Source organism: Anoplophora glabripennis, unplaced genomic scaffold (assembly GCF_000390285.2).
Source record: "Anoplophora glabripennis isolate ALB-LARVAE unplaced genomic scaffold, Agla_2.0 scaffold171, whole genome shotgun sequence".
Taxonomy (NCBI): Eukaryota; Metazoa; Arthropoda; class Insecta; order Coleoptera; family Cerambycidae; genus Anoplophora; species Anoplophora glabripennis.
This window is the reverse complement of record NW_019416698.1, coordinates 827,467-842,739: the sequence shown is the minus strand read 5'-3', so window position 1 is coordinate 842,739 and position 15,273 is coordinate 827,467. Positions and strand designations below refer to the sequence as shown.

The 15,273-nt window shown below is 39.4% G+C and overlaps 1 protein-coding gene across 1 annotated transcript; it reads right to left on the bottom strand.

The window, feature by feature from the left end:
• Nucleotides 1–405: 405 nt before the first annotated feature.
• On the bottom strand, nt 406–8,149 carry LOC108904759 (homeotic protein spalt-major-like). The gene is made up of 9 exons (XM_023455253.1): nt 8,140–8,149; nt 5,246–8,073; nt 4,160–4,436; nt 3,737–3,870; nt 2,351–2,500; nt 2,002–2,290; nt 1,200–1,351; nt 722–895; nt 406–666 (listed from the first exon to the last, which is right to left on the bottom strand). The coding sequence occupies exons 1-9, from the start codon at nt 8,147–8,149 to the stop codon at nt 406–408; spliced, it is 4,275 nt and encodes a 1,424-aa protein (XP_023311021.1).
• Nucleotides 8,150–15,273: the final 7,124 nt, after the last annotated feature.

The window sequence follows — 15,273 nt, the reverse complement described above, 5'->3', positions numbered from 1 at the left end:
TGTTTGGTGGAATAGTTACCAAAAATTCCCAAAATTAAAAAGAAAATAAAATTTGCCACCCTGCGGTTAAAAAAAGGCAACATGGTAGATTCAATCGCCCCATATTTTGGTTCTACGAATCTCCATTAACCTGTGTCCCATTCTTAATAAAACATTCCGTATACAGGGTGTAATAACCACGAAAGCCTTATTCAACTGCAATTGACTAAGTAGACGGGATTTTACTGATACAGAAACCATTTCTGGAAACAAAGAGAAAAATAAAGATTCCGCGCTAAACCTGACTCCTGTTTTTTTTTTCTAATCCAGATATTCCGCCCTCGGTCTACCCCGTCCCGAATCGTGAAGCACCTCGACGGTCTACGACTAGTTGAAAATAGGAACATGGCAGCCACTCAGGGGGTCTCAGGCGGCTAGGCCCTCCCTAGTGGCCGGCAAAAGGTCCTCCCTGGAGGTGTCCGGTGTCGTCTTCCTGTCGAAGTGCAGGTCCCACAGACCTCGGGTGGTGTCGGGTTCGCGGCTGGGCGGTCTCTCGGGTCGTTCGGGAGAGCTCGCCTGAGATCGGATGGCCTCTGGCGGCGGATAACCGAAGCCGAGGAGGCCACTGTACTTGCCGGCTCCTGCCATGCCGTTCTGGCTATTCTGCACCATCGAGATTTCGTTCAGCTGAAAAAGTCAACAACATTGGTTTCTAATTCGAAGCGAGATGGTTATATCGTACCTTTTGCTGCATTCCGTTAAGGAATGGAGCCGGGAGGTACGGGTAGAAGAGGTCTGGCCTCCGCTGCAGAAATTCGGAATCCTTGGGCGTCATGGGGATGGGAGGGAGGTCTAGGGACATGCGTCGCCCTCGTCGGGACGCCCCGTTGCTCCACATATGCGTTCCCATGTGAACCTGTACAACAAAACTCAAATTAGTACACATTTTACCCCCAAAAAGCACTAATAGCTTAATTTTACAGAAGGAAGCACAAGAATGTCCGATATACAGTTTATTAACTTTTAATAAACGTGTTGTTGCTATAACAAACAGGATATTACTCAGTAATAAATATATCGTTGCTGCAACAAACAGGATATTAACCATTAATAGATGTATATTAACGTTTACTAAGTGGCGTACGGCGTTCCTGTGCCTCCTCACCTGGTTAGTGGTTGCGTTAGTGAAGCAAAGCCGGCGAATGTACTGTGTTACGTACCTTCAGGTTGCCTTTGGTGGTGAAGGCCTTCTGGCAGACGGTGCATCGAAAGGGCTTGTCGCCGGTGTGCGTCCGCATATGAATTTGAAGGGCCGAACTGGACGAGAAGTTCTTATTGCATACGTGGCACAAGTGCTTACTTGATTGTAAGCCTGCAAAACACACACACACCGCACACATTAGCCCTCAACCTAGCTCAAGTTAGTGCAAGCGATGACAACAGTGTTAATTTGTATCGCCGCGCATCGTCTTTATGTACACTTAATCTTTTGGCAGGTATTTTTTTAGAGTTCGAGTCTGAGATGTAGTTATTACAGTCCTAACAAAATATATTTTGCGTCACCAATGCTTTGTTTCGATTAAGTTGTTTTCGTAACTCTAAATAAACACCTGCAATGTAAAAAATGATTTAGCAACAGCGATGGCATTAATAAACGTTAATTTGCGTAGTGGATTGTTGTTGCGCTGACGGGTTGTATTCTTGGCAACAATCACTGACACAGATACCTTCGCAGTCGATAAAATATTTTTAATTCCTCGTATTGTATGTTAATTAAGTTTCCCATTGCTACTGAGTACATTTTCTCATTAATTAATCTGGTTTTTGCTGGCATAACAGCTGTTTTGAAGAAATAGGAGGTTAGATATTTACCTAACTATATATTTAAATACAAGTTTCTAGTAAAGGTTTGAAGAAAGAGCTTTAAAATTATATTACAGGGGACTTTCGCCCTGCAACTCTGCATCACTGTGTTAAATCATTTTTGTGAAAAAAAAATTGTAGAAGGGACTGGTGACTTACTTGGGGGGCGCTTAGGAAGGGGTAGCTCAGTCTCTGTGGGTTCTCTTTTGATTTGCTGCGGTTCTTGTTCGGGTTTGATCTGGTGGGGAGGTTGCAGGACCTGCGGCGGCGTCTGTTGCTGCTGCTGGTGCTGCTGCTGCTCTCCGTCGCTGCTTGCCGGTTCTCTGGAGGGCAGGCTGGGAGGCAGGGGGGTGGAATCGTCGCCGCTCACCGAGGGCGGCTTGTTCTCGAACATGTGTTGCGGCATGTCGCGTATCTTGTGCGTGAGCATGTGCTGCTTCATGTTTCCCTGCAACAGAAAAAAGTGCCGTTGGCTGGTGTGTGGTGTGAATGTGGTGGCGGGTCTTACCGCCATTTGCATCCACGTGGAGGCGTATCCAGGGCTCATCGGTAACGGAAACACAGAAGGTATTGACCGGCGAAGGGCGGCTTTGCGCTTTTTCGCCCTCCATGGTTCCACTTCATCCTGGATACGCCTCTGCTTGCAAACGCAAGCCTCCTGAAAGACACACACAGATCAGAAACACAACAAAACGGGTGTCTCACTCGGTGACGATCAGTACAAGTTTAGGTCTATCTTAAGCTAGCGCAACAGTTAAAGTCACATGTAAAGCGTCATCTATTGTTTGCCTTCCGAAATAGACCCAGCCATCTATCGTTCTTGACAGTTAATGAATTATGAATTACTTGAATTTCATAATATCTACTTAAAAATGGAACAAACGTGACTAGTACATATATTAAGTGTTATTTATAATTGTTATTAAGGCAATTGGATTTTCGTGAACGCGTATACGTCACGGTAAAGAAACGACGATGGGGATTTCGTCTGCATTTTTGCCTGCAATTAGGTGCAATCCACGGCGACAACTGAAAAATCCGCGTCAGCATAAAAAAGAGATTCTTAATCAAAAATAGACCACTTAGACATTCGACATAACTTATGGCTGGCTGAAAGCCAACAGTTAATTTGAGACGTCTCCAACTCTATTGTGTGGACAAGAATAGAACGGTCAATTCAATCACACGTATTCGAATGAACCAGGGGTTCTTAACTGGTGGTTACGATGACACCACGTTACAAGAACTTGTTGCCATGCTCGTGGAATCGAAATAACATACAGCGCATATTTCACAGTTTTTTTTTTAGAATTCATTTTTCAGGAGCTTATAGTTAATACAAATTATTTTAGTAATTTATTTTAAACATGAACTAATTAGAAAGAAGCTTTCTCTTTAATAAAAAACCAAAGAAAGACGAAAATTTTGGCAGAAACGTAAAATAAAAAACATATTTGATCAGATTCTTTAGTTTGAAAAATTTTCTGAGTTCTGAAAGAAAAATGAAAGGAAAAATTTGGTTCCTCTTACTTCAGTGGCTTTATAAAAAAAAACGAAACTCATAGTCCCTTCATTCAAAAAAACTATACATAGAAAATCTTCCTTAAAGTTCACGTAGTTCAACATTTAGTTAATTTTTTTAAACATCCGTATTTCAATATATTTCAAGATACTTTAATCCTTAGGCCTTTTCGTAAAAATATATTTTAAAAATTCACGAAAGTATAAATTGTTAGCCTTTTTAACATATAAATTTGGAATCAAACATTTACATATGTTTACAGTAGTCACAGTTTTCACTGAATTCTACACTCGTAAACATTTTTTTGAGCTTGTTGCACTGTAATTTAAATGTTGAGAGCCACTGGAACGCAGTACAGAGCATGACACTTACCTTGGTGGAAAAGCCTCTGTCGCATACGGAACACTTGAAGGGCCTCTCTTTGGTGTGGCTCCTGTAGTGGATCTCTAGGGCAGAGTTGCAGGCGAACGTCTTGAAGCAAAGGTTGCAAGTGGTATTGCCTCGTCCTGAGAGAAAGAACTATTGTTAGCGAACAGGTCGTTTACCACACGTTTAAAAATAAACAGAAACGTTTTTCTTTAGGATAAATAACATTATTCTGACTTTAAATTAGAGACGAATATACGTGTAGTACCTTAAAATATTACAATACGTTTTAATTATTATTGTATTTTGTCTGCAAAATTGCCGAAGCATTTGCAAGACCAAAAGGACAAGACAAATACTCGTAATATCCGTCAGAAGTCAATTCTAGCGTTTTGTCATGAAATAATACAGTGACCCACTCACCTAGACTTCCTACGGGTCCCACTGCCAATCTCAACGGACTAAACGACGTGGAGGTCAAAACAGATGAGGTCAACGATGACAGAGCTGACGACATCAAAGGTGATTGTCCCCCTGACGGTAACAAGCCAAAGGATGGAAATAATGGAGGCGCAGCACCGGGAGTCGTTGGTCCAGGACTAGTAATCGTCGGTTGACTGTTCCTTGGGGTCAAGTCCAATGCACCCATTGAGTTGTCTGATGGTGTGGGGCTGCTGGCCTGTTGAGATGATGGAGGGCGTGGTATCTGAAAGTCATTTTTAATAAAAATATTTAAGCAGAAAGTATAAAAAACACTATAATGGTTTGTCGACGTTTCCTTGTTTTATTACATCCTTAGGACTCAGGACTTGTATAAAATTTTGACATGCAATAAATACGTACAATATTTAAACATAATAAAAATTAACTATCCCTATATGTATAAAAACAAATATATCGTCTGGGAAATGGACATTACCTCTGTACAAAATTGCATGAAATACTGCAATTTTTAAAATTATATGTGGATGATATACTTTCTTGTGTTGTTCAAGACTGAACAAGAAATATTTTCAACGTCTTTAATGACTCGTCCAAAATTGCAATTCACAATTAAAAAAGAACAAACAAATAAAAAATCGTTTCTTGACCTATCCATTATTAAAACTGCTGAAACCAATATTTTCAGAAAGGTTTTTATGTAAGTAATCAGTCCTGACTAATTTTTCTCATAATATCATTATTATCATGAATTTAAAAAGAAGAGTTGTTAGTTTATTATCTCCTATATGTTTCGTACGAAATATTTAAACTCAATACATATTTACATCAATAAAAATAATTGTTCTATTAAATTATTAAAAATGAATATCTGTCAATAACCACATTAAAAAAGGAATAATAAATTTAGCATTGGAAAATAAAAGTTTAAAATTATATATGCCTATAAAGGGACTTTTTAAAGAAATCTATTTGAAATTCTAAACTTTAAATAATTTGTTTCATATAACTTTAAATAACCATAGTAGATATACATTAAAGATATACTAGGTACCTAGGGACGTGAAAACTCACCTGGACGGGAGTCTGGTTTGGAGACGACCTAATTTCCGAACTCCCCGGGCTGGTAACTCCCGACTGACTTGGCGACTTCTCCCCGTTCTGCATGGGGGGCGGTGTGGAGACCACGGCGCGACTCGAACACAGATCTTCCGCCGTACAGCTCAACCCTGCTAAGGAAAACTGCGATGCCATCGTGCTCACCGGAACAGAAGGGTTATGCGTATCAGAAGGAGACGACGAAAACGGCGGCATAATATTCTGGTGCTCCGAGTTGCTCATCATATCATCGTCGTCGTCATCGTCTTCGTCCATACTCCCGTGCTCCGATTTCACGTCTCTGTCAAACTTCATGTTGAGGGGTATCCCGGAGTGTCCCAAGGGAGACAGCCCCGGCACCGGGAAGCCCTGGCTGAGGAATGGATGCATGGAATTCGGGAGGCCCGGGAAGCCTCCTGGGGAAGGAAAGTCTTTTATTTCCGCCGCCTGGATTTGCTCGGGGGTGAGATCAGTGGGTTCGCCTGTATGGAGGCGGATATGTTGCTGCAAAACCAGAGCGTTGGTGAATTTCTTGTGACAGACTGGGCATTGGTGGAGCACCCTCATAGGAGGCTTGGCCCTGTGCACGCCCATGTGCGTCTTGAGGTTGCCCTTGGTGGTGAAGGCGCGACCGCATATCTTGCACTTGAAGGGCCTTTCTCCTGTATGCGTTCTGTAGTGCATCTGCAAGGCGCTCTTGCAGGACAGCACTCTGTGGCATATCACGCACTGGTTCGGATCAGAGAGTTTGTGTTCGATGTTATCCACCAGTTGTTGTAATTTGCTAGTCTCCGAGGTTTTCGTGATCTCAATCAGACTCTCCCAGGAGTTGTCGTTGCTGCCTGGCCTGGGCAACAAGTTTGTGTACATGGAAGGATCCTTAGTAATATCCGCGAGCGGAGTAGTAGGGAAAGGTCCCAAACTTCCCGAAGAGGTGCTGCTAGGTGGAGAACTGGCGTGCCCAAAGGAGAAACTAGCGGGTAGTCTCTGTCCTGTAGAAATACTCAAGGGTACAGTGATAGAACTGCTCCTGTTTGATAAGTTCTCTGGTTCATCTTGCATATTTTCCGACTGCTCTGCACCTGGACTCCGCTGCTCCAAAATATCCTCGTTGCTGTATTTACTGCTGTTGCTACACTCGTCGTAGGGAATGGGAGAAGAATACCTTTCAGGCTCGTTCTCGTTTTCGTTATCGGTGTAACTTGGTTCTTGTTTAGGGGTTATTTGGGGAACCGATATAGCTTTAGCGTCTTCGTTTGGTTCTCGTTTATCTTCCTGTTCGTTTTTCTCGTTTTTTCCCTCAGGAGTGGGCGATCTTTGCGGTTTACTCAAGTCCGCCGGCGTGTCTTGTTCCTCCCGCTTCATAAACAAGGGATGGGGAGGAAACAGTCTAGGGGGCGGTTCCTGTAGTCTGTGCGGCGAGGGCTGAAGTCTGCTATTTAACAGTTCTGGAGGCGGAGGTCCTTGCGGCCTGAACAACGGCAAGGAGGTAGGGGGGTAAGGGTGGGCTCCAGGAAAACCCAAATGCGGGGGATGTGGGGGACCTCCTGGCGACAAAGACGGTTGCTGACCTAGTTGGGCGAGCAGAGGCGGGTGGTACTTATCTAAGTGTTCCGGTACGGGATTGGGGTTCATCTTGATATGAGGGAATTTCTGACTGTGTCTCTGGAAGTGGACCTTTAAGTTTCCTTTAGTGGTGAAGCGACTACCACATACATTGCACTTGTAGGGGCGTTCTCCTGTGTGAGAACGGATATGTATTTGAAGAGCAGAGTCTGACCCGAACACTTTACCGCAGTACCTGCAGCGGTGCTTGAAGAACGGTTCGTTCCTGCCTTTAGAGTCGTAGGGCGACATGGATCCTTTACTTTTCCTAAATGCCAACTCGTCGGCCAGATTCGTAGCCAACAGGCCTTGACTGGCGTTGTCTAACACTTCCTGCGCTCTTTTCTGTAGCATTTCCAAAGTGTTAGGTTCGTCCAAGGAAGGCTGTTCGTCTGTATGCGTGATTATGGTGGATGCTAGAGAGGACGATATTGAACACATCGGGGGTTGGATCTGTGGGGGCAAAGACGGCGGGGCGCTCACTTCTGGCGACGGTCCCGACACCGGGGATTGCTGCATCATAGAGTGACTCATCTGAGGTGGTAGGGATGCGGGGGTGGGTTCTCTCGACGCTGGTATAGCCTGAGGTGCGGGCGGTGACTCAGGCGTCGTTTCTGCTTCGTTCTCTGAAGGCGGCGGCGATACGGGTGAGACTTCCTCGTCCTCCTTAGTCCTGTCTATCTGCAACTGCTGCTGGAGTTGATTTATCAGTTGCAGCTGAAGCACTTGTTGGTGTTGCAGCGTGAATAGGGTACTCTGCAACACCGCCAGTTCTTGTAAAGCCGCCTCGTTGTCGGTGTTATTCGCCATAGCGGTGGCGGCGAATTGCGCCACGGCCACCTTGGTATTCTGCAGCGCCTCGAGCGTCACGTGGCCGGGGGCGGCGGGCACAGAAAAAGGGAACCCCAGTCTCTGACTGTTGTCGTCCGGAGAGTTCTCCTCCACGCTGTTGTTGTTGGCGGCGTCTTGACGGTGGCGTCGCATGCGTTCCAGCCTCTTCCCGCCAGTCTCGTCGTCGTCGTCGTCTTCTTCGGACACCACCATATCCTCGGGATCGGAATGGGCAGGGTCGTCGTGTTTGATGGCCTTCTTGTCGCACTCGGCCTTGTGCGTGAGGTACTCCTGGAGCTCGGTGAACTGCTCCTGGCACCGCTGGCACATCAGCACCTCCGGCAGGCCCTCGGACGCGGCGTCCACATCTGAAAACAAGACACTCTCGTCAGTCGGGCGGGTAAAAAGGCGAAACAGCAAGTACGTCTGCTCACTCGAATACATCGCGGAGTAATAAAGCGGGGTGGGAGCTCGCATAGCAGCATAGGCCGAGATATTATTAAATGAGATATGAAAGTGGAGGGGCAGATATGAGGGTCCGGGAGCAGGCGCGAGAGATGATAAAGTGCCTGCAAAGAGCCAGCCAGGGCCCCGGTTATGACAGCTGGGCGGCGTCTACATTCATAAATAAAACACACTTGTTGCACACTCATAATCCCCGCCTTGTGCCCGCCCAGATTCCATATCCATAACCCATAACAGGCCCGACCTGTCACTCGGCCTGCTCCTTTTGTTCGGGCGAGTACCTACCTGGAGCAATCCGGTCGAGGTGACGCGATTTGACGGTTGAATACGCGCCGCTGCCGAGAAGCGGTCGGTATCGATCGCTCGCGTAGTTATTACTTATTGAGGGCTCGTTATTACTAACTAATCCGATGCTACCGCGAGCTATCGTGTTTAATGAATTGGTGGTATCGATCGTTCCCGACCGAGCGGAATTTATTAAATGACCGCCACTTTCAATTAAATCGACTTTTTAATATACGAACGTCATACAGTATTAGCTAGAGTAGACTTTGTCATTTGAATGCTTTGAAGAAAATGAACGTGTCTCAAAGCAAAAGGCCCGACCGCAGCAACAAATCGCCAGCCATAATAGATCGCTTTTCTCCATGTAGTCTTATTACATTGTTATATAAATGTAACACGAAAGCCAGCTCTGTCCGCGGTCGCTTTTTATTCCCATTGTAAATACAAGTATAATTAAATTTAGAACGCGCCGCATCATCTGCTAACTATTAGGCTATACGCTGAATGGTTTGTTGAAGTTACTCTTTCATTTATTTCGGCACGTTTATTTATATAGGTACGCAGCGCTATAGTAACTGTTTATATCAGTTAGTTGTTTTATATAATTAAACGCAACCTACAGCACATTGTTGCTGCTGTTCGATGGCCTTTTATTTTCGAATCGATTGATATTATCTCCCGAGCGCGTATACAAGGTCCATTCGGATGCTTTTCGTTCGGTCCGTAACGACGACGCCGCATCAACACGCCGTTATAGGTATGTGATATTGAAACGTAAAACTACTGTTAAACTAAGACGAAAAAAATGTATGAACGGAGAAATAACTACAACTAGATTGTATTATTATTCAAATTAATAAGATAATAATACATATCTAATTTTTGTTCATAATTATATTTCACATTATTTAATAAATATTAACTACTATTGGTATGTGAATAGGTATACAGTATGTTTGGTTATAAAGGTCCCGAGCTAACTTGACTGCCCATTTTTGGGCATCCTGTAAAGTATATATATGTACAGTGTGTCTACTTAAGTTGGAACCATATGGAAAACATTTTTATTATTGATTTTATGAAAAAAAGTTATTCTTCATAAAAAGTTCTGCATTGCCTATAATCTAAGTTGCTTCGTTCAGTTATCAAAATTTGCCAGTCATATACCAGGTATATCAGAAATTATGAATTTTGCTCAAGTGTAAAGTACCCTTATTTTTGACAATACAGAAGAGTGTTGTGAAGAAAAGTTATTTTGAATTAAAAGTTATTTTCAAATACAGCTATTCAGCATGAAGATTCAGATTTTGTGATTATTTACGTTTTACATTATAAATTATTTGTATTATTATTATAATTAAATTGCAAAGTTGTTTATAAACATTAACAAATGGAAATAATAAATAAAATTATAAACGTTAACAAATGGAAATAATAAATAAAATAAATTTATAAAGAAAAACGTAAATAATCACAAAACCTGAATCTTCATGCTATATGACTGTAATTGCATATTTGAAAATAACTTTTAATTCATAATAATTTTTCTTTATAACATTCTTCTGTATTGTCAAAAATAAAGGTACTTTACTCTTGAGCAAAATTCATAATTTCTAATTTTGATAACTGAAGGTTGTATTTTAGATTTAGGATGATGCAGAACTTTTTATGAAGAATAACTTATTGTCATAAAACCAATAATAAAAAAGTTTTCCATATGGTTCCAACTTAAGTAGACACACTGTATATTTTAAATGGGATATTATTTTCTTTATAGTGACGCACAACACTTTTATTTTCGTCACACTGTAGATGAGTGGTGACGTCATCGATATTTTTTAAATGGGATTGTATTTTGCACGTTTTGATTGATTTACATAACGAAATTTTTGAGAAAAAAATGAGAAAACTTTTAGCCCGTGACTTTAGTTTACGGTGATCGCTCTCGAAATCACATGAAATAGAAGGCGCTGGAAAAACAATTTCGCATACGGCTATTTATTTATTTATTTATTTTTATTTACCATTTTCGACACAAACAGGCGAAAAAGCCCACTAAAGTGTCCACTAAATTAACAGATATACATCAAACAACAGTATAAAAAGAGTTTTAAAATATAAATAGCATAAAAAATATTATAAAAGAAAAACATCATAAAAAGAATAGCATAAAAATATTATAAAAGAAGTATACGTTTGAGCAATCTCTTAATGAAACTAAAGATGTAGAGAATAAATTTAAACTGCTACAAATATCGTTATAAGAACTCATCATACTGAACACAGGAGAGTTTGCGGAGGCATTGGTATGCTTAAAAGGAATGAAAGTCGTAGGACCTAAAGGGCCTGCATGGTATATTAAATAATATTTTACTAATTGGACACAGTCGATTTTACCATTAATAATTTTATACAGGTTAATGACATCCGCTAATACTCTTCTCTTAGCTAAATTTATAATAGATTCAACACACAATATATGAAAATTGTTGTCGTTCAAAGTTCGCCTACATTTAAAAGAAAAAAATTTAACAAATTTATGTTGAATCATTTCAATGCGACTATCTGTCACATATAGGTTTGTTTGTAATTGTTGTCACCTATCAAGTTTAACTTGTAACAAAATGAATGCTTTTAATGAAAAATTTTATATGCTGCAGGTTTATTATGTAGAAAAAACAGTGCAGCAGCTTTAGCTTTACAATTATATCTGCAACGTTATCCTAATAGAATTTTCCGTAACAGAAGAAAGTTTAGTGCATCCAACAGACTGTATGTTGTAACTAGAGACAAGTAAAACTAATTTATTTTCTAAAACAATTCTTTTACTGTTTTATAAAATGTTATTCATAAAAAACATGTCAAAGTAACAACCTGTTTAGCAAATTGTCATTATTTTTACTTCCTCTATGTTTTTCGGAATATCCGCGAACACCCTTTGTACCTGGCGATATTCCCGGCCGGGCCCCACAGCCTTCCGTCGCCTGGTGGATTACCTCCCGACGAGTTTACGGAAAGACGACGAAACCGAGAGCGGCCGGTTATTTTTAGCGTTGTATTGACTTTGTTAGTGTCAAGGTAATTTACGCAGTCGTCATAAATAGACGGGGTTGGGCACGTGCTCCTCGGGGGTCGCACGCATCCATCAGGAGGGGTGCGCGGCGACAGACAAACGGCACAAGTCGAAAGATCCACTTCCGTTTCCAAAAAGCTGGAAGCAGCCTGTTGTCATATGTGGCTCTGCCGGGGTATTTAAACTGGAGCTTCCGTCGTTATTCCGCTATTATTGCTGGGGTGTTTTTTAGGGGCGGAGAGCGCCCCCGCGCGACACGCGACACCCCTCAAATTACCAGTTTTCATTTAATAAATACCCACGCGAGCCGAGCCGGCCCCGCTGAGGCGACAAATACGGGGCAGGCAAAAAACCGAACAAAAAATAGACAGCTGGTAACATTTTTAGAAAAAAAAAAAAAATTGTTACAAACATTGACAGAAATATACAGAATCTTCCAAAATCAATGAACGTACTTTGTGTCCATTTTAGGCGAAAAATATATTATTTGGCCAGCGAAATCTCCTGACCGCAGACCACTTGATTAATTTTTGTAGGAATCTCTTAGTATACATTATATAAAAGTCATTGAAGAATTTAGATAACTAAAATAATAAATTCATGCATTTCAGAGAATATTTTGACATTATTCATAATTTTCTGATGTACTGCCATGGTTTATTTAAAAAAAATATTTCTTGTATTACACATTCTTTTGTTATAGGTATATGCATATTACCAACTTAAACAAAAATTAGCCACGTGGCATTAACAGTTTGAAATTTTAAAGAAATTCTGTTAATATTCTTCTAAGTGTAGGTACACAGAAAATTGTCCGAAGTGCTAGTTTCAACGAAACCCTTTTCTCAGTGTGGAGGCTATAAAAATGCTCGCTCGACCGGATGTAGCGGTATTCGAGGGCTTCGGCATCGCGTTTCTTTATTGTATTGAAGCCTTTCAGTTCGGCGGGGCGTTATCCAGTTTCGCGGAAAACGGAAATCAAAGGGACGTTCAGCGAAAACAATTGAAGGCGAGCCGCGACGCAGAATGCAAGCAAAACTGCATAATCTGCGATGCGACTGGAGAATACAACATAGAAATGTTGGTAGAATTTAGTGCGATCACATCAGGGAAATGTTCCATGATTTCTTAAAATTTAACTGTGTTTCAAGACACTTAAAATTTATTTATATTTTAAAATTTTGTTCTATAGTCCGTGCAAACGTTTTTATGTAAAATACGTAGATATGAAACATGTTCAAGCATTTGTTTCATGTAAACGTTTTTTAAATAACCGTTTTTTTTGACAAAGTAATACATTTGTTTTAAATATAGACAAACACACATAACAGTGTCAACTAGTATAATTACCCACTTATTTCTTAAAATCATAGTAAATTCATACAGCTGTAAGCAAACGTTTATATCAAGTGTTCACTTAAACGTTTTTCTTGACGTGGAAATAAATAAAATGAAACTATGTATCAAAATACTTAAAATTGCCTTTTTCATATTTTAAGTTTTGTTTTGTGTGATATGTACATACGTTTGTGTATGAAGTATACAGGTAGTATGTTTAAACGTATATTTCGTAAATCAATTTTTTACAATTCTTCTGACAATTAAATAATCATTTAGCCTAACCTACTTAGTCAGATAGAAATTATTCACATATCTTCAACTAGCACAATTGCAACTATATACAAACGTTTATAACATGTTCGTACTTAAACGATTTCATTGACGTGCAAATAAATAAAATTGTACTGTATCTCATGATTATTAAAATCGTTACATTTATTTTTAAAATTTGGTATTATAGATATTCATTTATTTAGCTTTCTGTGCAAAATATACAATCATTTTGTTTAAACACTTATTTCATAAAAACGTGACTTTTATAGTTTTTTTTTGTGATAATTAATTAAATTACTCAGCAGTAGAGAGTATTAATATATCTTTAATAAGCAGGATTCCATATCTCTTAAAATTATTGCACAATTATTTATTGGAAACGTTTATATCAGGTGTTCATATAAACGTTTTTATTGACGTACGAATTAATAAAATTAATATCGCATCTCAAGACGTTTAATTTTCTTTTGTTTAAAAGTTTATTTTATAAAATAGGTTTTACAGTTAAAGTTATTTAGCTGAGAAATAAATTATATAACTAGCACAAAATCTTACCTTTAGAAATTGCCAATTATTACAAATGTCGGTATGTAAACGTTTACATCATTTGTTCACTAAAACGTTTTTATTGAATTTTAATTTAATTTACTGACGTTTATTTCATAAATGCGTTTTTTTTTCTATAACTCTGATGTAACAATGAGATAATTAATGAAATTACTTAGCTGGAAAGAAAATATTATTTTTTTATCTTCAACTACCACAATTATTTGTTTTTTTAACTGTTGTCAATAGACATGGCTATTTATAAACATTTATATTATATTCTCATTTAAACGTTTTTATTGAAGTACAAATAAATAGAATTATTGATGTCCCAAGTAATTAAAATGGCCTATTTTATTTGTTTAGTTTTGCATTCTCTGTATATACGTTTATATAACTTAATTTAAACGTTTCTATAACAAAAACGTTTTTTTTATATTTCTATTGTGACCATGAGAAAAACACTTAAATTACTTAGTTGAGAAATTATTTGCATAATATACGACTATATTCAAAGTTCAAAAGTTTATATTCTCTGCTTAGCTAAACGTTTTTTATTGACGTTGAAATGGATAAAGTTAAACTGTAAACTTAAAATTATTTTTTACATTTTTTGTCAATTTTGTGTTATATCTATCTTGTACAGACATTTTTATAAAAAATATATGTGCATTTATTTTATTTAAAAGTTTGTTTCATATAAACGTTTTCAAAATAATAATTTTCTTAACTGATACGATTCCATACAACGTTTGTATCGAGTGCTTACTTAAACTTTTTAATGACATTCGAATAAGGAAGATATATTCTTGATGAAAAAAAGACAAATTCAAACGTTCGTTAAATGCGAGACACGGAAAAATAAACGAATTACAATCATCCGTGGGTGTACGGCAACTTAGCCTGCCTTTGCATGTTACACATCGAGATAGTTGAGCTCACGTTTGCCCCGGCAGCGTGGCGTTCAATTTTTTATTGAATTCCTTTAACTGATGGGCGTATTTCTCGGGAATCTGGGCGCAGTCGCTTTAGGCGTCCCAGATGGCTATCGGCGGACAAAAATGCTAATTCATCCAGACGCTAATTACTAATTGACAGAAAATACAGTCCTAGCACTATCAAATATATTTAGTAAGCACAACAATAAATTATTTGGCCTTACAAACTGGGTTATTTAAGATTAAAATACCTCTGATATACTGAAAAATCGTCCCTTTTCAATAATCTGCGTTATTTGGACGCAGGTAAGGCACTCTACTGGCAGATGTGTGGTAGAACTCACGATCGTCATACGCGCGCCAACGGTCTAAAATAATTGACAATCGTTATGTGACAGTTGCGCAACTGACCAGATCTATTAAAGGGCAGTACTCCCCCGCAATTCGATGATTTATTACGGGAGTTAAAGATGACCCTATCGGCGCACAATATGCTGGTATCGGGAGGGTGTAATAAAACGATCGACCGATATATATTTCAATTTTCTTTGAATGGTTCTACATGAATAAGCTTTTGTTGGAGCACGAGGCCTGTTACGTTAATTGCGTGACATTAGTGAGTTGTATGGGGAGTTTGAAGCGGTCTA

Coding starts and splice junctions, on each gene's coding strand:
- LOC108904759 (XM_023455253.1), bottom strand. Junction 2,501..3,736: donor ACAGAGGCTTTTCCACCAAG/GTAAGTGTCATG, acceptor TGTGTCTTTCAG/GAGGCTTGCGTTTGCAAGCA. Junction 896..1,199: donor CCACCAAAGGCAACCTGAAG/GTACGTAACACA, acceptor TTTGTTGTACAG/GTTCACATGGGAACGCATAT.